The 23039-nt window shown below is 41.4% G+C and overlaps 1 protein-coding gene across 3 annotated transcripts in view; it reads right to left on the bottom strand.

Annotated features, from left to right (window-relative positions):
- Col14a1 (collagen type XIV alpha 1 chain) overlaps positions 1 to 23039 on the bottom strand; it is a 196616-nt gene that overhangs the window by 158097 nt on the left and 15480 nt on the right. For all 3 annotated transcript variants that reach the window (XM_087898783.1, XM_087898784.1, XM_087898782.1), the window contains exons 2-4: positions 12399 to 12523; positions 5769 to 5885; positions 1987 to 2130 (exon numbers count right to left, since the gene is read on the bottom strand). In XM_087898783.1, the coding sequence (XP_087754909.1) occupies positions 1987 to 2130; positions 5769 to 5885; positions 12399 to 12486 (349 nt within the window). In that variant the 5' untranslated portion in view covers positions 12487 to 12523. The remainder of the gene's footprint in view (positions 1 to 1986; positions 2131 to 5768; positions 5886 to 12398; positions 12524 to 23039) is intronic.

The following is a 23039-nucleotide window of genomic DNA, read 5'->3' as shown; positions in this document are numbered from 1 at the left end:
GAGTCCGGTAGGAATGAGGAAGGAAATCAGTGGGAGTGGGGTGGGACATTTAAAGGTCATGAAATGCGGAAATGATAAAAAATTATGAAAATATCATAATGAAAATCATTTTGTATAATTAACCTTTACTGATAAAAATGACAGAAATAGTCTTGCTGGTTAGATGGTGAGCTTGTCACTTTAAGGAGGCAGTATCCAGAGGCTGAAAATGGCTCCCATTCCTATGGTACACTCCTGGCCACCTGCACCGTTAGTTTCATTCCCCACTGCGCGCTATGCTGCACACTCTGTAGCAACTGCCTGCCATTCCTTGGCTCTTTAAGCTGCCAAAGATCCCAAGACCACCCCCAAACATCAAGACAACGACAAGATCTGTCATTTAGGATCTTGAAGGAAGTGAGCAGATGTGTTGGCAGGCTCAGCTGCGTGGGGAATATAATTTCGCCAACCATCCTTGCCATCCTCCCCAGGAGATGGGTCCTCACTCTGTAGCACCCGTCCCCTGCCTTTCCCCTGGCTTCCTTGCCTTTGTTGAAAGGGTCCCTCTTTCATCTGCTCAGGGCTTACCGCCTCAATCCTAGTAATCCTGTCTTTAAAACCCTCCTTGTCCTCCTGACACCAAGAAATTTAATTTCAACCTAGGAACAATAATTCAAATTTTAAGATACTTTCATCTTACTGGGAGCATTAATCGAATTTTATATCCGTCTTTAGACCCCATTCTCTGGATTCTTAATCAAGTGTATTGCCTCTTTAAGAAATCTTTGTTCTCAGTTTTTGCAAAGATATAATTGTATTTTTTTTTCCTTTTTCACTACCCTATCTTTTATATTCTCGTCTTTGGATGCTTTTTCTCCTTTCATTCTTGAAACATGACCTTATACTAAAGTGGCCTTGCATCTCTGCCTACAGCTTTATCATCCAATAATTTAAAATCTCATCCTTTCTGGGCTATTTCCAAATCTACATCTTCCACCCCACCCACACTTGGGCTATGACCCAAGTAACTTACATTTTTTAAAATAAGATGCATCTGTCGGTTTAATGTGAGGGAAAACTGTGTTAAGAAAGGCTAGAGGGTGTACAGGAATCCGGGAAATAAGGAGAATAATTCCAAACATGCGGATCTGCAGCTCTGTTCCTGGAAGGGGAACACCACCGTGCCACTGTTTAGATGGGCAGGCTGATTCGAGCAGAGGCCAATTTTTCTCCTTGGAACTCCAAGGAGAAAAGTTGGTGGCTTGGAAGCATTCCAAACAGACCACAGCTCCAGCTTATATTTGAATTTTGAAAATCAAGTCTCAGTGGAGGCTGAGCCACAAACTCACACAGAAAGTATACTAAATGATGCTACCTTCAAGTAGGAAGAGAATCAGAAACAAATTGCCCTGTCAGGTGTAGTGCTACCGTCTCCTGCCTCCTGAATTGTTAACAGAAGTACCGGAAATGATGTCATGAGATCGTCTCCGCTGCACTCGCCTTTCCCTCACGCCTTCTCTCTCCTCCGTCTCCCTGTCATTCCTTCCCTCAGTTTTTCTTTTTCTGAGACAGGTTTTTGCTTTGTATACTAGGCTACCCTGGAACCCACTATGTAGCCTAGGCTGTCCTGGAACTTGTGAGTCTTCAATTTTTTTGTGTGTTTTTTTTTTCCAAAAGAAATGTGCTGCTTCTCTTTCTCCCATTTCCTGTTTCTCATTGGCCTTAAGTGACATCATTTCCGGTACTTCTGGCATAATTTAGGATGCTGGAGACTGAAGTACCAACAAGGGGGTGGGGTGACGGGACTGACTTTAAACCGGAAACCTAAAAACCTCTAGATACCTTTACGACGATGGGAGAAATCTCAAACAGTATACCATGTCATCTGGACATGAGGACAGGTAGACTCACTGAATGTCTTCGTTCAGAAGTCAAAAAGGCAAACTATCTCAAACACCTCCCTCATGCAAGTATTTTAAGCCCAGAGCCCCTGGTGTCAATACACACTTCTGAACTGGCCTTGAGCCGGTTTGCTTTCTTTGTCTTTATTGTAGGCGATAAGTTGAACCGTGTAATTCTGCTCTGGCAAAAGGCCTTGGATAATCGCTTTTGTTGCGGCGTTCTGCAGATTCAGCTGGTTGGTTTTCCCCCCTGGAATGAGACAGAAAGGTGAGTTTGTTTGAGGCCGCAAGTAATTACATGCTCTGAGAGCTTTTATTCACCACAATTCAAGACTGTTGAAAGGCAAAGACATTAATATTTTTAATTTCGGGTGTATGTATTTACCAGGCACACCACACTTTGATAGATAGATACCAGACGGTAACACCGCTTGAAACGCACATACCTAACACATGTGTGCACAGAGCAATATAATTTTCATCCTCATGTCCAGCATATCCTGTCCGCTTTAGATAATAAATGGTTAGCCACGCTAGATAAAAACCCAGTCACAAAAGACTTTCATCGTAGCTCTCTATCCTATTGATTATCTAAGGGAAATGGTAGCACAGGATCAGAAAGCAGATTCTCAACATCAGATAGTCTTCAAAGAGAAGAGGAGTGAGCGCCCCTTGAAAGAACGGGGTGTGGGTGCGGGAACACAGGACCTGACTGAGTGCCATGCTGGCGTTGTTTTCCTCTGCTCCCTGGAGTGATACAAAGCGTCCTTGAATCACCAATCATAATCATAAACTTAATTATCTTACATCTGGCCATCACTGCCTCAAGATGCAGAAGGAAGTACTCATTGATTGAATACTTAAAAGACAGTTTGCTTCATTAAAAGAATTGCAAAATCCCTATCAAACTATACTGATATCTAAGACATTCTTGAAAATGCTTTTGGTTAAATCCTGAATTTCTAAACAAAACTTCAAAAACACCTCTTTCCCCCTAGAACTTCTGGCAGTAATTAACAACTCAAAATAAAGAGAAAGTTAATTCAAAATTCCTGTGCTTCTAACAGCCCTCGGAGAGGTATAAATTAATCAAGTGTAGCATAGATTATCATAGATTTTCATTAAATTCCAACCAAATCTATATCTAGATCGGAAATGTTTCTTTCTGTTATTCACGCTGTCTACTGCTAAAACACAAAACTGAGTTTTCTCTGACCAAAGCTCATTCCTTAAGTGTTCAGGGTGTTAAGTTTTGTCTCATAAACCCTCATCATTTGGAACTCATCTGTTGGGGCCAGTGAAATAGCTCAGTGGTTGAAAGAACTGGCCAATCTTCCAGAGAACCAGAGTTCAAATCCCAGCACCCACATAGCAGCTCACACCTGGCTGGAAGTCCAGTCCAGGGGGACCCAGGGTCCCTTCTGGCATCCATGGGCACAGTATGCATGTGTTGTACAGACAAGCACACATACATTTAAAAGGTTAAAAATAAAGTCTCAAGAAAACCCCATCTTTTATAAAGTACATGAACAAATGTTATGTAATCTATACTTTGCTTAAAAGAAGGTTTTTAGAAAGCTTTGTAGATGACAGTCTCTCTTTGGAAGGCAGATATATTGTTTTATTAAAAATTGTGAGACTCCTATGATAAAATGAATGCTTTAAACTCTGTCTAGACCAGCGTTTCCCAAATTTATTTGACCATTAATTTATTTTATTGTGTAACTACTATTAGCACCCTGCCAAACCCCATAGAGCATTCTTTGGGAAAGACTGGCATAAAAAAAGACTTGGACCATGACCCACAGTGCTAAAAATCTCCATGAACATTAAATGTACTTATTATACTTTTTTATTTGCTATGTTAATTCAGGTAGATTCTAGTGTATTTACATGAACTGCTTGGCTTTGGCCACAGTCATAAGGACCGTGGATAAAATAAACCTAATATTCATTAGGAAATATTTAAAATTTAACTCACAATTTTATCACTGGAGATATTTCACTAAAAGTTAGGCGTCTAGCTTTTGAGTGCACTGTCTCAGCAGGGATTGGAAGATCATGTTGAGGTTTGGTTCACGAGGCTCTTGAGTCAATTCTGTGATCCCTCAGTGATGTGTGTTTGGGGTGCTTATCAGTTTAGTGTAATTAGCAATTAATCAGTAAAAATTAAAGTACTGGTTGACTAAGAACTTATTTTCAAGACCTGGCATAGGGAATCCCCCAGTTCCTTAAGTTAATAACCTGTAATGAGTCTAAAATGCTTAATATTAGTGACTAAGCAAGAAGCTAGATGTATTATCTACCTAGATTTTTTTTTTTGAGATTTCTAAACCAAATCATGGATAAGATGACACATTTGTGAATACAAAATCAGTTGAGAAATGGTCCTCAACAGAAGGAAGTCTAGCTTTTTGTACCCATCTTCATCGCCTATTATAATTATAATATATTATATTATATATGTAATATATATTATATATAACACAAGTATCATAGGTGTCATGGTCGTTAATCATTGTCAAGATGACTAGATCACAAAAGAGCTACATGAGGCCCAGCTCGGTACACCTATGTGCAGATGCCTCTGTAGACGATTAACTGAGTGGGGGCAGAGGGGACTTTAAGGATGGGCAGCAGCATTCTACGAGCTGGGGGTCCAGGTCAGAATGAAAATGAGCAAAAATGGAAAGCAGCTAAGTGCAACATTGCCTCTCTCTCCTACTCTACCACCAGGGCAGCTGGGAATCAAGTCGTTTCTCTCGGCAGCCCATGCCAATTGCCGTGATGGACAGAGTAACCAGGGACTCACCCTCCGAAACCAGGAGATAAAATAAACCTTTTCTCCCTTGAATCGTTTGTGCCGGGCATTCTACCACAGCAGCAAGTAACCGCTGCATGGAGGTCATGAGGTTTGTAAGGATGAGAGCTGAGAGACTTCCTGAGGAGCACCCTGTGGTGACGGTCCCTTAGCAACCACTCTATGGCAAGTACTTCGGTCCGTGTGCTGTTTAGTTCTTTTGACCTTCACAATCAGGACTCCCCAAACTCCAATTTTATAGGAATCCTTTAGAGGATGTTTTTACAGTTCAGACTGAGTCAGAAGTTTGGGGCTGGGATCTCATATTTTGTATTTGAAATAAACTTCTGGGAAATGCTGTATGCACACCCATGAAGCCCCAATGTTGTTTCATACATCCTTCAGAAGAAACTGAGGCTCTCAGAGGCTAAATAACCTGCCCAGACCTCGCTATTTCTAACAGAAGTATAATTAGAGCTCAAGAAAGCCAGCGTTGATTCTCTGAGTCTCCATGACACCCATCCAATTCCCCTACATGCCCTGCCTTGGCTGACTTTATCTTTATAACAGAACTATAAAACATGAAAATGAAAACTTTGCCCATAATTTAATCACAATTTTATAGTACACCTTTATGTAATGACCAATAAATCTGTTCAGTTTGTGTTTCTTCTGTTGCAGTGTTTTCACAATGTCTAGCTGACCTTTATAATTTTATGTGTAATTGCTAAGTATCATTCAATAAAGTTCATTAGTTATAACTATTCAAACATGTGCAACAATTGTACACTCAGGTGTAGTGTATCTTTACAGCATCCGTTCTCAAAAGTATTTATTATATGTTGAAGTATGGGTGGGAGGAATTTTGATGTTCTGGAAATTCAGGCCTAAGGGGACTCAATCACAGCTGAGTCCAAGAGTCAGCCCTTATATTATTTCCTTGATGAGAGGAGAATTTGCCTAGTTCAAAAACTAAATTAAACCAAATCTTTCACAAATCCTAAAGCAACATTCAGCAGTACATATTTTTAACCATTCATGTATAAAAAGCACAACAAGCCCCAGATAACATAGTGGATTGTCTTTACCTGAAGCTGGAGCCACGAGCAGTTTGTATCCACCAAATTTCCCTCTGGGAGCCTTCCATGAAATCTGTATACTGTCTTGGGATATTACATTGTATCTTAACCTTGTGGGAGGAGCCACTGAAAAGGAGAAACAAAATGGCTTAGAGGTGGAAACATTTAAGTTTAAATTGAAAACTCAAAGCAGCGTGACCAAACCACACAAGAATCCATCAGCCTTGAAAGGTGTTCTTTCTACAACCCCAGCAATGAATCATTCAGCATGGGAAATAAGACAGGGGGGAGAGTGTGCGCTTTTCTCCCAAGGGACACCCGTTTGTCAGACAGCACCAACCTGAGACATAGGGTTAGAACTGAATATCGCGTCTCCTTTAGAAACCAAAGCCAATGCTCCAAACTTATTTCATTTTGTTTCAAGGACGTATTTTCCTACTTGGAGCATGAAAACTTCTCTGCCTTACTGGGACCATTGAAAGTATGACTTTAAGTTTTCCTCTACGGGCATCAAATGGTTTTAATGATGCAATATTTGAAGAAACTATTTCAGGCGTATTATGGTAATAAAATATTCAGTGTAAATCATTTGAGAGGGGCTGGAGACGTGGCTCAGTGGTTAAGAGTAGGTACTGCCTTTGCACACGACCCAAGGCCAGTTCCCAGCACCCATGTCAGGCGGCTCACAACCACCTGTAACTCCAGCCCCAGGGGATCTGAAGGTATCTTCTGACCTCGACAGGAACTTGAACTCATCTGTATACACATACCACACCTAATTAATTTATTAATTTATTTTAATACAATAAATAAAACATTAGAGGTAGGTAGTGATCATAAGGAAATGGTTCAAATGTAAGATCAGTGTTTTGTAAGCTCTGATCTACTCTTCTGGAGAAGCTGATTTAGGCAGATCAGGTAGCTTGCATACGATGACTCAGGCCACATATTTGATCTTTAGAAGCCTCACAAAGGTGTTTAGATCTCTTTACTTTCACGTAAGTCATTAAAACTTCATAATAGGTTCCAGAACCCTCTATAAATGCCCCAGGGTTCCAAAAGAAGTCTTTTGGCATGGGGACATGTACCATATAATATCCAAATAAAGTTTTTCACTAGGAGAATGTCAGGACTCATTGCCTGCTTTGTGCCCAGCCTTCTTTCTTTTCTTTGGGACCCAGGGTTGGGGAAGGAGGCAAGCATTCATAGAAAGCCTGAGGTATACTACAAACTCAGACATAAGTTTGATTCCCAGTTCTGCCATTGATCAGTTAAGCAGCCTGAATTAGGTGATCAGTTCTTACAAAGCCAGTTTCCTTACTTTTGGAAAACGTGATACTTTCTACAAAGCCTGAACCATCACTTCAAACAGATTAATTGATTCATTACCATGGTAAATAAAAATGTCTTCCCCTTCTTCTCCCTTTAGCTATTGATGGAGTTTAAAAACTCATTCAAATCCTCACAAACATTTGTCACCAGTCTGACTTTAGAATAAAGGAACCAAGGAAAAGCTGCTGAAAACCTTGTTCAAGTTCACACACTGGGGAAGGACAGCCCCAGTGAAATCTATGCACTACTTCATACACACACACACACACATTAACAAATCACCCTTTACTGAGCTTGATGAACAAAAAATTTAATTCGCATCCTGGTTAGTTTTTTGTCAACTTGACACAAATGACAGTCACTTGGGAAAGGGGGATTCTCAACTGAGAAAATGCCTCCATAAGACTGGCCTATGGGAAGGTCTATCAGGCATTTTTGTGATCAATGATTGATGTAAAAGGGTCCAACTCACAGTGGGTGGTACCACCTTTGGGCTGGTGGTCCTGAGTTGCATAATAAAGCAGGCTGAGCAAGTCATGAGGAGCAAACCAGTAAGCAGCACGCCTCCATGACTTCTGCATCAGCTCCTCCCTCCAGGTTTCTGCCCTGGGTTCCTGCCCTACCTTCCCTCGGTGATAGGGGAATGACCTGAGAGTTAAAAAACTGAAATGAGCCCTTTCTCCCGCCAAGTTGCTTTTGTCTGTGGTGTTTATCACAGCAATAGAAACCCAAGCTGAGGCACCATCCTACAACTACCCAGGCGTGTGGAATCTGTGAGCCCTGAAGGACACGTCTCAAGAATAAAACATCTTTACTTATCCTTAACCATGTATAGAGAGCGTCACTTACAGCGCAACAAAAGCATTCGTTTCACAGTTTCAACTTGAGACAATGGAAAAAAGTTTCCTGGCTCATGGGAAAACACAAGTTTACCACTAGAACAGCTCTTTCAGTGCCCAGCATTTTAACGTACAAAGAAAGTATTTTTCTAGGTCTTCAACTCAGAAGCAAAAATCTATGTGTAGCTGCATTTTTATCACCTGTGGGAAACATTACAAATATGAATTAAAAGTTTGAAATAGCACTTCCGAGTTCAGTCAAATCAGTGGGTTTCATTTATTGCTCACAAGCTTCCGCATGACTGCACCTGTGAGAAAAGCTACCTGGGACCCAGGAGGCAAGAAAGAAGAGCAAGCAGCTGGGGGCTTTGATCTAAGCCAATCCTAAGCAGTCCCGTGGACTCGGCTAGCATGTCAGGTGTGCTGACATCTCAAGGAGAGCAAAGAAGCTGACAGCGTTCGGGATTGCTAGGCTAGACAGTCGACATCTGTAGATTTCCTGCCTAGGCCGCTATCCTTTGAATACTGTGTGAGTTCCTGGTCCTCAGCGTCTCTCTAGACAACAGCTAACTTTCTAAGCTGCCAGCAGAAAGCAGTGGGGAGAGCATAGGCTGTGCTGTTTGTGAAATGCAGATGGTCATCTAGAAGCCAAAGACATGACATGGCTTCCACTGAACTTCTCAAGGAAACAAAATGAGAGGCAAATGGCACAACGAAGGCCAGCAAAGGTCAACTCTTGAATTTATTTAAAAGTAGATCACACCACCACCATCCCATTATGACAGTTAGAAGTCAGATCACATCTAGCGCCAACAGAAGCATAAATATTCTGACAATCACGAAAACAAAAAAAAAAATCCTTGGGAGGACATGAAGCACACATTTTTGCCTTTGGGGAGAAATGCAAAGAATAAATACAAATTAAGAGACAGTTCTAGATTTCAAAGTCAGCTCCCTTCTATCCCCCCCCCCCCCGCCTTTGGAAGGCACTGGGACTTGAGCCAAAGCAAGGGCAAGTGAAATTGACAGAAACACTGTAAAGAGTCATAGAAAAATAATTGCTCTTATCTCACACAACAGGAATCTATGTGGGTCTTTTTTTCCCTCTGCAAGCACAAAGGGCCTGCTTTCTGTTTCCTATACGCTTGTCCTTAACTTCCAGCAAATGCTTGAGTGGGCTTCATTACAAAGTTAATCTGTGTCAGCTCAAATATTAATCTTTTCAAATAGACAAAATCAAGTGTAAAGTTTTGTTTGGAGCACACACAGGGAGCCCAGAGGAAGCCAACAAGTTCTTCCACAGTGGTATGAGATTAGGCTCAATAGAAAATACTTGTGTATACATGAATTTCACCCCAAAGGGGAATGAGGAAGGCTATCCGCTTATATCTTCTTCTTACTGAGGCTTGTTACTAAAAGCTCAGAGGGCTTTGCCTTGCTGTGTTGCACTGTGCTTTGTTTGAACACAACTTGGCAAACTTTCCATAGGAATCCGTGGGAGGAAAGGCAATTTTATGTTACTCTATAATCTACCTGCTTATCCAGTGAATAATTTTCTGCTGCTTCCTCTCTTCCTTCTCAGGACTCTTCTATCTTTCTATTTGTCTATCTATCTGTCTGTCTGTCTGTCTGTCTATCATCTTTCTGTATGTCTATTTATCGTCTATCTATCTGTCTGTCTGTATATTTTCAATTTTGTTCAAAGCTAGGTTCACAATGTCTTTATGACTTTTAAGAGTCATGTCAAAAGTGGCCAACTCATAGGAGCTCATAAAATATAACATCAATACAGTAAAGCAATTTGCATGTCTTTTCCTTGCTCAAAACATGTAACTGAGTGGTCATGGTAGAAATAAGATAAACTTTCAGGAAATTCTCGTAGATTTTCAGACACCAGAGTCCACGTGACATCTGAAGTTTTTTCTAACTTGACTGTCTTAGCACGCAGTCACAATCTTCCATACTTCACTTCTAGGTACTGCATTTTCCTGACTCTTCTTACAGCTTCCTTGATTTCCTCCTCTTCTTCTTTCTCTTCTTTCTTCTTCATTGGATACTTCCCATCAGCCATTTTTCTTCCACTGAACTCTTGTCTGAGATTGATCTGCAGACTTCTTTGCCATCTTTCCGTAGAGCTACCCCTCTCTAGTAACACCCTAAGGGCCCCAAAGGTCTCTAGTCCTAACTGTAAAGTACAATACAACTCAAGTAAAAACTCTCCTGTCTTAAACTTTTCCTATAAACTCCATCAACTGTGCACCTACCAGGCCCACCTGTATGTCTCCCCAAAACCTAAAACCCCACATATTTGTCTAAGGTTGAACTCGTTATCTTGAACTTAAAATTCCCCCTTTGTCTGTTAATCTAGTCGACATAAATGCCTTCTAAAATTCAAACCTTCTCTTGTAACCAAACATATGTAAGCAGTAACAACACAAGAAACAGAGCCAAATGTCTCAGGTCTCAGCCACGGAGTTTCCGCGTCACCTCGTGCATTCCCTCTCTTCTGCCTGCCTGCACACTTACTCAGCAACCATGACCCATCTCTTCTACCACTGGTTCCTACATCCACACTTTTCCCTTCAGCCACATCACCTGCTTCAGACACCAATGCCCAGTTCAGGAACAATTGGATATTTTAGCAGCCAGATGATCTTAATTATGCCTATGCCTGAAATTCTTATGAGTCACAAGCACAGGTAGTGTTGTTACCAATATTATCATCTCTACAAAATAAAATTATTTGAAAATTAGCAGCAGTTTAAACGTCCGTTTGGTTTGCAGCCTTTGCTTTGGGTCTCATGGGACTGCACTGTGATTATCCATTAGTACTTCTATCTATCTGGTGGCCAGGAAACTTCTTGATGAAGAAAGAAAACTGTCTTACTCAGCAGAGCTCGTGAATCACAGGCACACAAAATGCACCCCTTAACCATTCATCTGAAGCAGAATCTGGCTGACAAGGTGGATCTGGTAGTTCATCCTTGAAGATACTGCATAGAGATGTCTATTCCAATCCACAGATGCAGATTCGAAATTAACCAAGATCGGGATGGCACTGCTGAACGTTTTTGTGGCTTGCTTCGTTCCTATGGACCTGGGTCTTGCATCGTGGAGTTCAGGGAGTAAGTTGCCGCCAAAAACCTTCTTTTGCCAGTGTAAATAGGACAAGCGGAATCTGTCTCCTTAGCTGCTCACTATGTGTTCGATGAAGTAGATGAAAATACAGCCGTCAGTCCCAGGTGCACGACAGCTATTTGAACTTGCCAAGAGTCAAGTTCCATTCCTTTTCAAACAGGTGTGCCTTGCTTTGAAGAAGCAGGGTGTGGTGATTCGTGCATTTGATTTCTGCGGCCAATTCCAGAGAGGAGACATTAACATTCCTAAAACCACCTCATTGCATTCATGCGTTTTGCTCTAGTGATGACTATTTCAGAGGCGGCAGTTAAGCTTCTGCAGAAGTGTGCGTTTGTCTAGTTAAAGCGGCATTCATCCTGTGTGTGATGGGCACCAACTTCACGGATTGCACAATTCTGTGTAAAAGGCCAGACAGTAGTATCTTCCGCCACCCTAACGTCAAAGGAGCCACACGCAATATGTAAACAAATGCACATATAATACAACTTTTATCCAAACGGACAGTGGGCCAGATTGAGCCCATGGATGGTAGTCTGACAACTACAGACTTAGAAGAAAGGGGGTTTGAAGCAGTCCTTATCTTGCTAATATAATTTGTAAGTTTTTCCCCTTTGAATAAATAACCATTCTATTAATCATAATTCCAAACTGGTGTGGGATTGTCTGTGACTTACGCCTTCAGATTTCAAAAACTCTTTTTTCCAAAAGGCCAAAATAAAGTCACATATTAGTGGAAACCTCTACTAGATCCTCAACAATCTTAAACTGTAACCAGTTTTAAGGAGAGGACTAAAAAAAGGACTCAAATTTAAAGTGATATAAATACACTATGGGTCCCAGATGTGACAACATACAGCTCTAAGCCCAGAACTCAGGAGACAGAGGAGGGTGAGTCTCTGTAAATTACAGGCCAGCATGGTATACATAGAGAGTTCCAGGCAAGCCAAGGCTACACAGGAGTCTAGGTCTCCAAAACTTAAAATATATTATAGACTCTATGAGAAATAGACGGGGTTAAGATACACACATACAGACAATCTATTGCTATTTATTAACCTAGATGATCTGGCAACTTGCAGATTTGATTTTCACAGATTCAACTCTGATAGCTTTTCAGCATCCTCTCTTAAATCAACTTCTCCATAATCACTATGCCCAGTTTCTGGTGACATGGTAACCCTGTAAGTGGTGTGTTCCATTGCTACATTGTAAATAGTTGGTAAAAATGAATAAAAGCTGATCGATTTCCTGCCTGGGAAGACAGGTGAACCAACAAAAAGATTGTGAGGATGGAGAACCCAAGAGACTGGCTCCCGGGTCTTTCAGTTACCTTGACTCCGGACGATGGTGCAGAAATAAGCAACCGTCAAAAAAGCCAAAAGCAGCCAGTACCGCATCTCACGCTGAAAAATCTTCATCTTATTTTCTGCCTTTTACATGAGGTGCAGCAGATGCCTGGAAACAGAGAGAGGATAGATAATAAGTCTGTGTTGTCACCAGGAGAAGCAAGAGAACCACTGTGGCTTAGAACTGTCAGGAAGTAATCAATTCCCTACAATGCTGGGTATCTCATTCTCAAATACAAATTGGCAGAAGAATGCTCTTTTCCTCTGGAAAATTCTATATTGTCAGTAATAGAAAGGGCTGGGTGTGGTGGTGTATACCTTTAATTCCAGGACTCAGAAGGCAAAGGCAGGCATATCTCTATAGGCTCAAAGATTACCTGTCTACATAGTGAGTTTTAGACCAGGCATACATAATGAGACCCTACCTCAGAGAAGAAGAAGAAGAAGAAGAAGAAGAAGAAGAAGAAGAAGAAGAAGAGGAGGAGGAGGAGGAGGAGGAGGAGGAGGAGGAGGAGGAGGAGGAGGAGGAGGAGGGAGGGAGGGAGGGAGGGAGGGAGGGAAGGGGGAGTCCTACCCATAATCAAGAAGCTATCTGTAATCAATAACTGCTGACAAAGAAAAATCTATTTTCCCCAATGGAGTTTCAGGGAAGGTCCCATGCCCAGGAGTGGTTGGCCAACACAAGAAAGACCTCAAACAGTTAATTTTGTAGACTTTCTTGCTTCATATTGCTTTGGGTACTTTTGTCTTATCAGTCTTTTGCTTGTTTATTTTGATTTGTTTTTATGGAGGGGTGTGTGTGTGTGTGTGTGTGTGTGTGTGTGTGTGTGTGTGTTGGCTTTTGCAGAGAAAGAGGAAAAGAACATACATTTTGGTGGAGAGAGAGAGAGGTGGGGAGCACGTCGGGTGAATTGGAAGAAGGAAAACATGATTAAAATATATTTTATGAACAAAAAAACAGTTTTTAGCTAAAGCAAAACTTTAAAGAAAAAGAAAGAGAGGTGGGGGCAATAGAACGGGACAAGCTGCTCGGCTGTACCGCGAGTCTCTTCAGTAAGTATTATGTGAATTGGCTAGCCTGCCCGAAACAGTGTCTTTTCCAATCGCGTGTCCCTCCTGTACCTCTCACACTGAGAGCAAACCTTGCCTGTCGCCTTCCATCACCTACAGAGCACAAATGAGTTCTACCTTTCTACCGGTGATCAAAGAGAGCTTGCTAATATGAGATCACTGCTCCATTTTCCCTTCGTGGGTTGAATAATCTCCAGCCCTTTGATCTTTTCTCGCAGCTCTTCCATTTTCTAATATATACGAATCTGAAACTCTTCCAGATTTCTCTCTCATTTTTTTAATGTTAGTGAAAGATGAGGTACAAAAATAGAGTGAGGAGGAGGAATGTAGAGAAGGGAAGGAGGTAGAAGAAAAGGGGGGCGGAAAGATGGAGAGAAGGGATGGAGGGAGGGGAGAAAGAAACTCTACTTGGTATTAATGTAAAAGGCCAGTCTATTGAGCACAACTCTATTTTTGAATTATTACACTGGGGAAATTCTTAGAGATTAAGGCAACATTCGTGTAGCCCCTGGCAAGGTGTCCGTGCGCCTATAAATAACTCCCACCTGTGCTCTTGTAAGCAGTCATAATTAAACTAGTTGGTTAAATGCTCACAAGACATGATTGCAGAAGGGGACTAATTGGGTAGAAGGAGATCAGGTGGAGTGGGGAAGGGATCAGAGTGGGTTGTGGGGATGTAAATGTGATTGAAATAGGTACGGTTATGAAAGCATCATAAAATCTCTTTTTATACAATTTATATGTGCTCTATTTATAAAAACTGTAAAAAGATGTCTCAAAAGCCTTCTTCTACAGGACATCTTCAATCATCTATCCATTCTCTTACTCCCTGCTCCATTTATTATATAAAATTGTTCCTCAGAAGAGCAAAGGCAACTTAACAATGCAAAGAGTATAAGATAAATATAAATATAAATATAAATACAGGCGGTGGTGGCGCCTTTAATCCCAGTACTTGGGAGGCAGAGGCAGGTAGATCTCCGTGAGTTCGAGACCAGCCTAGTCTACAGAGTTCCAGGACAGGCTCCAAAGCCACATAGAGAAACCCTATCTCGAAACCACCACCCCCTCCAGAAAAGATACATATAAATGCAGTGTATAAGATAAACTTTCCAGGTTTAAACCACACAGGCGCAAAACTCAGGACTCTCTTTCCACTTCAATTTCAGATAAATGGTTAAGTAATTTGTGGTGTAAGTATGCTCTGTGAGATATTTTTGACATATTGAGGGGCACCCTGCAGGTGTAGGCAGGGAAATGAACCATAGAGAGGCTTAGAAAACTTAATTTAGATTCACTTTCTCTATCTTGATCAAGCTTCAGGGAGTCTGGTGCCAGGCAGTGTATTGCCTACACATATTTAAATACAATATAATGTGTAAAAAAAAAAGTGTTCTGGTGTAATACAATCCCCAGTGCACAAGGAAGCGCAGTTACATCAAAACTCAACTCAGTACATGTCATTTCTGATTTGGTGCTAAAAAGTGGCTTAGGAAGAAAGGGTTTATACAGTTTTTAGTTCCGGGTTACAGTCCATCACAGGGAGGGAGGTCTAGTCAGGAACCCATTTCCTCACCCAAGAGCCCTCTTGCCTGCTGACTCTCATCCAACTTTCCCTGCCCTGTTGTAGCACAATGAATAAAAACTCACATACAGATACTGGGGTTCAACCTCAGCGTCAAACAAAACAGCCAGCCACTGGCTCTTACCGCTACCTCAGCCTGAAATGGTGATCCTGCCTCCGGGAATTCCCAGAATGAGACTGTGTCTGAGGGCTGTCTCCTCTCATTTTATATTCCTGTCTTGTGCTGGGATTAAAGGTGTGTGTCACCACTGTCTGGTCCGTAAGGCTGACCAGGGCGGCTGTTTTACTCTCTGATCTTCAGGCAACCTTTATGTACTAAAATACAAATGAAATATCACTACCCCCTGTCTAGTTCAGGCCCTCGGCCTAGAAAGCACCAATGCCCACAGCAGGCTAATATTTCAATAATACCCATGCGCAGTCAAGACATTTCCCAGCAGATGGTCCGGACCTAGGTAATTCCCCACCGAAGCTCTCTCCTCAGCTCTCTAGGATGTAGACACAGACTTCCCCTGTCCCAGCCAAAAAGCTATCTGCAACTGATACTATTGGCGAAGGAAAATCCCTTTTCTCCAATGGAGTCTCCCTGGGTATATGGATCACACTTTCAGGACAGGCCCTCAAGTTCAAGAGTAATAGGCCAATGCAAAACAAACTCATTGATATTTTTGTGGACTTCTCGTCTCATTTTGCTGGAGCATATTTTTGTATCTTATTGGTCTTTTGTTTGCATTTTCATCTTGAGGAAGGGAGTGTACATGTATTTCTTTTGTTTCTGTTTGTTTTAAAAGAGAGAAAAGAAGAACATAAATGGAGATGGTTAGGAGGAACTGGGATAAGAGAAAAACATCAAAACATATTAAATGAAAATATGTTTTCAGTAAAAAGTCGGTAAATAAAAATCAGGATTTTAAGTGCAAAAAAAATAAAAATAGGCATCACAGATACCAAAAGTAATGTTTTACTGTAAGAAAACATAGGAATATAAATTTTTGCTCTTCTCTCTGTAGTGATGTATAAACATTTACTGGTGATAATAAGAGTCCTTCTTTAATACATTTGTGACAGGATCACAATTTATTTGTCAGTATTTGAAAATTTTAGGTTATTTCCAGAATTCTCAAACATATATAAACACTGCGCTCACCATCCTTTCTGAGATTGGTGTGCTTCAGTTGGATACAGAATATGGAACTGCTTGTTAAAACAAGATAAAAGTGTTATTTTGTCTTTTGAGAGAGGGTCTCAATAGGTTGATTTTGAATTAATAATCTTCAGTCCAGGTTGGCTTTGAACTAATAATCTTCCTGCTTCAGGCTCCAAAAGGGTGGGACTGCAGGCATCTGCCACCACCCCGCCCTAAGATAAGGGGTTTTTAAGCTAATTACACTATGTTGTGTGGGAAGTTACCCTGGTTCCCACTCCCACCGGCACCGAAGGACTATGCTGTATCGCTCTTCCACCCCAAGGACTGTGTATCATCTGATTTGAGAATGTGTGATTATGAGTCTCGTTCTCATTTGATTTCCGTAGCCAGCGGCTTAGTCACTCTTGCACAACTATAAACAAAACATCGGGCAGAATAACTTAGAGAAAGAAATTACTTCTGCTGAGTTTCAGAGGTGTCAGTCAACCAGTACGGAGAGAGGATGACAAACCAGAGGAGCTTGATCACAGCAACAAAGCCCCAGTAAGGGGGCGAGAGGACGAAGGGAAAGGCCCAGGGAAAGACATAGCACCTAAGCACACACCCCAGGGACCCACTTCCTCCCACCATTGCCCAGCCATCTGTTCAAGTTTTAAAAGGTCCACTGTATTAAACCACTGATTAACTCAGGGTCCACGTGATCTAATTATGTCTGGAAACATACAGACACACCCAAACACTGTTCTATTGTCTCTGGGACATTGTCTCAATACAGTTAAGATTAACATCTAACAATTAAGATGGAGTGACTTAGGGGCAGGGGAGATGACTCAGTGGTTTAGAGAGCTTGTTGGTCTTGTAGAGGATCTGGGTGCAATTCCAGAACCCACACAGCCGTCTACAAGTTACTCCAGTTCCAAGGCTTTGGATGCCCTCTTCTGACCTCTTCGGGCACATGGTGCACATGTATGCACGCAGGCAAAACACTCCTACCCATAAAACAAAATAATGAAATCCAAAAAAATTTAAAGCTTGACTATCACTTTAATGTAATTTTTGGCATTCTTTAGCTATCTAATTTTTTAAACAAAATCCATGTCTTACACTTTTTTCGGAATTGTGAGAAACTTTTACATACTCTTTATTTTAACTTGCACCATTTTTTCTAGGTTATTTTTTTATCTTTAAATTTTATTTACTGGGTTTAGGGTTTGTTTGATGGCTCAGTTAGATCATCTGACCAAATGTTTTCATCATGCTGATCAGTGTCACAGGGAAAATGACCTCTCCCAAATTTTATTTTCTAGTTAACTTTTTAGTTCCAGGTAAGAAGGGACTTCTTTCATACTGCGAGGCCTAATGGGCTATTCATAACAAACACATACACAAAATACATTGCTTTATAATGATCCAACAGTCTAGACTAATACTACTTTTACATCTTTTCCAATCTCATTTCTTGTGTTAAATACACTTGTAATTAATGCTTCTTCTTTTTTCACATTGCATAGACTAAGTTTGTATTTTACCAGCAAAACTTCAAAATTTCACCTTAAGTATCTTGCTGGTCACTAGTTGGGATAAGGTACAATGTGCTTTCATGTGCTGTTGTTGTTGAGGTTCTTAGACAGCAGTGCTGGCTCAGGGCTGTGAGCCTATTATTTAGGGAGTGGAAATAGAGAGATCAGGAGGAGAGGCTATGTGCGATCCTCCATCAAAAACAAAGCAACCCAGGGTGTGGGAGCTGGGAAGATCATCTTGAAAACGTGAGAAAAACATGAGAGTAGGGGTGCAAATGTGAGCAGGGTACATGATATTTTTTAATGAAACTATACAACGGAATCCATAATGCTACATACTAACTAAAAAACTTAGTTTAAAAAAATGAACACTATTTTAAAATGTATTTGTGGTGATGACTTCATAGCTACATGACTCTACTAAAATTAGACCATATTCTACAATTAAAATAAATCAATAATATCATATGCAAATTATGCCTTAATATAGTTTAAAAAGACATCAGTGCCAAACCCCTTTATGACACTTCATTATACTTTTCTTCTTGGTCTTTCACTATAATGAATTCTTTTGACAGTACTTGTAGGAAGTTAAGGCCTACCAAGTCAAAAGGAGCCAACCTGGAGTCTGCCCGGTGCTATCAGAGGTCCTGATCGTGCCTGGCCAATAGGGAGTGGGCCAGGTGGTGTTTCCTGAGTGCATTTTGGCCTGGTAGGTCTTAACTTCCTCCAAGTACTAGTTTATCATTGCAGTAGAGACCTACAAAAGACAATTACTGCTTTTTAAATATCTACATAACTGTACTAGCCCCGACTTTTGGATCAGAGTTGTTGGAGGCTTGTTTGTTCGTTCCTGGCCACTCAGACCCAAAATAATCATTCAGAAACTATATTATTTGCAATACTGTTTGGTCAATAGTTTAAGCATATTTCTAGCTGGCTCTTATATCCTAAACTAACCCATCTTCATTAATCTGTATATCACCACAAGGCTGTGGCTTACTGGGCAAAGTTCTGGCATCTGTCTGCTCTGGAGGCTACAAGGCATCTCACTGACTCCGCCTTTCTCCCAGCATTCAGTTTCGTTTTCTTGCCTAGCTCTATTCTGCTAAGTCACTGACTGAAGCAGCTTTATTTATTAACCAATAAAAGCAACACAGGTAGAGAAGGACTTCCCACACCAGATCAGGCCATTTTCAAGTAGAAACGACAGCTCCTGCCACATCGTTGGAAAAGACTTCACTAACTTATACTTAGTGACTCTACATTTGATCTCTTAGTCATTTATGTCCTCGACAACAAGAGCAGCCAAAATTTCCAACCCTCCATCTCCTAGGAGACTAGTTATTTGCAATCACCTGCCAACGAACTGCTGCAAGTCTTAAGCTTTAAAATGTTTGTGTGTTCTCTATTGTAGATGTATGTCTAAAAAAGGCAAAAGTAACATCAAATGATTGCAATGTACAGATTAGATGACTCATTAATAATAGTTGCTATAACTTTTCTTGAAGAGCAAAACTGCTATTATCTAAGACTTTTTAACATTGTGTGTGTGTGTGTGTGTGTGTGTGTGTGTGTTTGTGGACACACAACATGTGCCATTGGCCAAGACTAGAAGATTGGATTCTCCAGAGCTGAAGTTACAGGTTGCTGGGAAAGGCTGCCTGTGGGTTTGGGGCGACCAACGTCCCCAAGAGCAGTAAGCTTACTTAACCTCTGACCCAGATCTCTAGCCCACCTTAAGTGTTATTTGTCTCCGAATGCAGAGCATGAGTTCGACTGGTTTTTGTTTTTATTTTAATTAACATAAAAGGTTTTAAATTCTTTTCTAGATTCTCCCCGTGAAGCCCAGGCTGACTTTGATTCTCTTTCCTCATCCTCCCAAATGCCAGTGATACAGGTGTGAGCCACCATGCCAGGTTTATATAAACGTCTCCAGTATTTCTACTTAGAGGTCTTTGTTAGCGGGACATGTGGATAAAATCCCTGGTGAAGCAGGAATGCACTAAGAGTTGCCCTTCATGTCCCCTGGTTTACAGAGCTGGGCCAGAGACTCTGGCACGTAAGTACTTAATAGAACACATGCTGCTTATTCAGTCCCAAATGTTTTAAATTGATCTCATGATCCTTCTTCCAGGCCCGAATGTTCTGCTTCTGAACGATGCTAGCTCAGTCTCTGGAACAGATCTAATCTATCAAGGCACATAACAACCAAGCTTTAGGCTAGAGGCGGGGATGAGAGAGCATTTTTCCATCAGCGCTGGAAAAACTTCATTGAGTGAGAGATAAGGTCCCTAGGAGCCTTAGTCCCCTCCAAGTCTATAAATACCATAGGTAAGAGATCAGGACAGCCAAAAGTTAAGTGACTACTGACCCTTAAGCCCCATGAAATCGTTAGGGGAGCTTCCTAAGGTTAGACTCTAGCCTCATTCATGGAAACAAGTGGGACACGGCCTTGTTAGTGGCAGCCACAAATGGTCTGCTAAGTTTTTCTGGATGAGGAATGTCAGGCTCACTTGGATCTGAGTCAGGACTAACCTAGGGATTTCTTCCCATCTCAGAGGCATAGATCTCATCTCGCTTTTCTGGCTTCTTACAGACCCTCCAGGGTCATTCTTCTTTGTTTTTCTGGCTTCTTACAGACCCTCCAGGGTCATTCTTCTTTGTGATCTATTCCAGAGCCTTACAGATGAAAGTCTCTTCATCAGGGGACAGAAGATAAAGGAAGAAACTCACTGCTTGCATCACTGTCTCAGCAGAGCTTTAGAGTGGACGTCAGCTCCTCCAGTTCCAGGGGAGACATAGGATGCGATGCTAATATTGGGGCCCTTACCCTCACTGAAAATACTGAGGGGGGCAGGGAGCAACTGCTTTCTTGCACACTTCCCACGATGAATGAACACTTTGGTGATCACACAAACGGGATCATTTGGTTGCATCCCGAGCGCCCTCTGCTCTCCTGAAGCAGTGTCACATGCTGCCAGAGTGACTTCTCTTAGGATTGCACAACACACTAAAGGAGCTCAGGAGACAGTCTCAGCTGGCTCCGCCACTCGGGAACTAGCCCTTTGCTACTAATTGCTTTATCCAAATTCCTATAACAGTGCCTTTGCATCCAAGGTTTTGAAGACTAAACCAGGTCCCCATGATGCAAGACTTGGGCAATGCTTCATCGCAAGGATCCCAAGATTCTGTCCATCTGTGTGAGCCTCCTGCAGAGTTCTGGTGCCAGAATCTCGTCCTGGACTGAATTCGTGCCTCCCACTGGTGCACTGGCTTACCACAGAACCCCTTTCAACAGCTGCCAATCAGGCACCCCCAGTGCAAAGTCTCCTCCGAGGAGCTGCTACCCAGGCTAGTGTATCTTCTTGCACTAGTTTGGTGTCGTTTTTTACACTAATTCCAATGTGCGCAGCTGAACTTTCAAGCTACGTCAATAACCAAGGTTGACTTAGGGTTTGCTTGAGAAATCTTGGGGTCAAGATTTTTCTAGCTTGTTAAGGAAAACTAGAAAGTGTCCTGCTTTCCCCTTTGTCCTGTCCAGTGATCTTTCCCTCCTTGATGCTGATTCGTGCACAAACTACTCCCTGCTCTCCTTTTCACTTGCTTTAGATCGAGTTGAATTTTATACTTCTTGGCTCTGGCTGGGATATCTCTCCATAATTTTGTCTCGGCCTATCTGGATTCTCATATATTTTCGTTTTACTCGCACGCTGTCGCATTCTCTCAGTTCCAACTGTTTCTCTTCCATTTATAAGGACTAAATCAGTGTGTTCCCAACACAAAATACACAGGCTAAGGATCTGCCCAATTTGAAGTTTTGGAAAAAATGGTCAAGGCTGTTGCTTTTTTTCCCCGGCTTAGTTCTGTATTTGTCATTAATGGCTGCTTTCTGTTTTAACTGTAGTTGGATAGCAAAACGTCTCTCTTTGTTGTTCACCCATTGTTTTGTCTAATCCTTCATCGGTACAACGTCATCCTTTCTTTGCCACTGAACACGTTTTGACAGCAGCACGGAAGCGTTCGTTTCCCTTTAAGTCAAAGATACTACAGTGAAGGCAGTAAAACGAATCTTCCCTGGTGTGGCAGTGCTGGCCTGCGATGCCAGCACTTGGGACACAGAGGCTGGAGAATCAGGTGTTCCAGGCTGAGCACTGCTAATGGGCAGGTCTGAGAGTAGTCTGAGCTATAGGTGGCTTTGTCTTCAGACTCAATAATAAGCCATAATGCTATAAGCTGTTAAAGTAATATAACTCATCCACACTTCAACCTCACTATTCTGGTTTTATATCAGAATGATAACGTGTATCTGGAAGAATATATAGGAACATATAACTATTTTCTTTGTGTAATTCATTGTAAAGCAATCATAGAACGGGCAAAATGTTCAGTGGTGTTATCTGCATAGCATTTGAAGCTGAATTAATTTATTACAGGTTAGTTAAACAATCCAAAGGGATTGAGCAGCCTTTACGTACAAGGGCTTGAGAAGATTTCAATAGTCAGCCTCATTCTCTTCGGATTAATATATCCCTCAGTCAGCTAATCATCCATGGATCTGCCCATCACACACAAAGAAAAATATAGCGAAAAAATCTTTCCCAAATGAGATATTCATTCTAAGAATTCCTTCCCAAACATAACAAACCTAGGCTTCAAGTAAACAAGTCAAGGAAACAGACCACATCTGTCCCATAGGCTCTAAAGAGCCAGGCTGTGTGCTTCAGATCATGTGAGTCTATTCTAACAGAGGAAGAAAAGATCCCTTCTCCAGTCGTATCAGGGCAAGAGCTTTTTGTATCTTTTTTTTTTTTTTTTACCAATTGCAATTGCGTTGCAATTCTTGTGCCCTGGTGTTGCATGACAATAACAAACATGTGGCATTGGAAGTGAATATATTTCAAACGCTTTAGCTAATTAAGTACCTGCTGCCCTCCTTCGTCAGTCTGGGCATAAACAGTCTAAGTTATTAGACTGAAGATAAAGCAGTATACAGAGCCTGCCTTTAAATTCTTTTTGTTGTTTGCTTTAAATTAGGATTAGCAACAGCATGTCGGGAGGAGTAGAATCTTAATTTTCCCAAGCTTTTCTGCCAAGTCACCAAACTTCTGGACAGAGAAGTGGAGACAAGAAAAGTCTCAATTTCTATTTAAGTGCCATGAGATATTTTAACATTTCCCCAAAAATGTCAAAGTTTCTTTTGTTGAAACTTTGCCCAAGAGTCTGAATAAACAAATAACTCTGCTTTGGTATTTCTTTTCTTCTTTTCCTTCTTCTCAAACATGCCAGGCGGAGATGGCTA

Source organism: Myodes glareolus, chromosome 19, assembly GCF_982192425.1.
Source record: "Myodes glareolus chromosome 19, mMyoGla1.1, whole genome shotgun sequence".
NCBI classification, from domain to species: domain Eukaryota; kingdom Metazoa; phylum Chordata; class Mammalia; order Rodentia; family Cricetidae; genus Myodes; species Myodes glareolus.
This window is presented reverse-complemented; position numbering and strand designations above follow the sequence as displayed.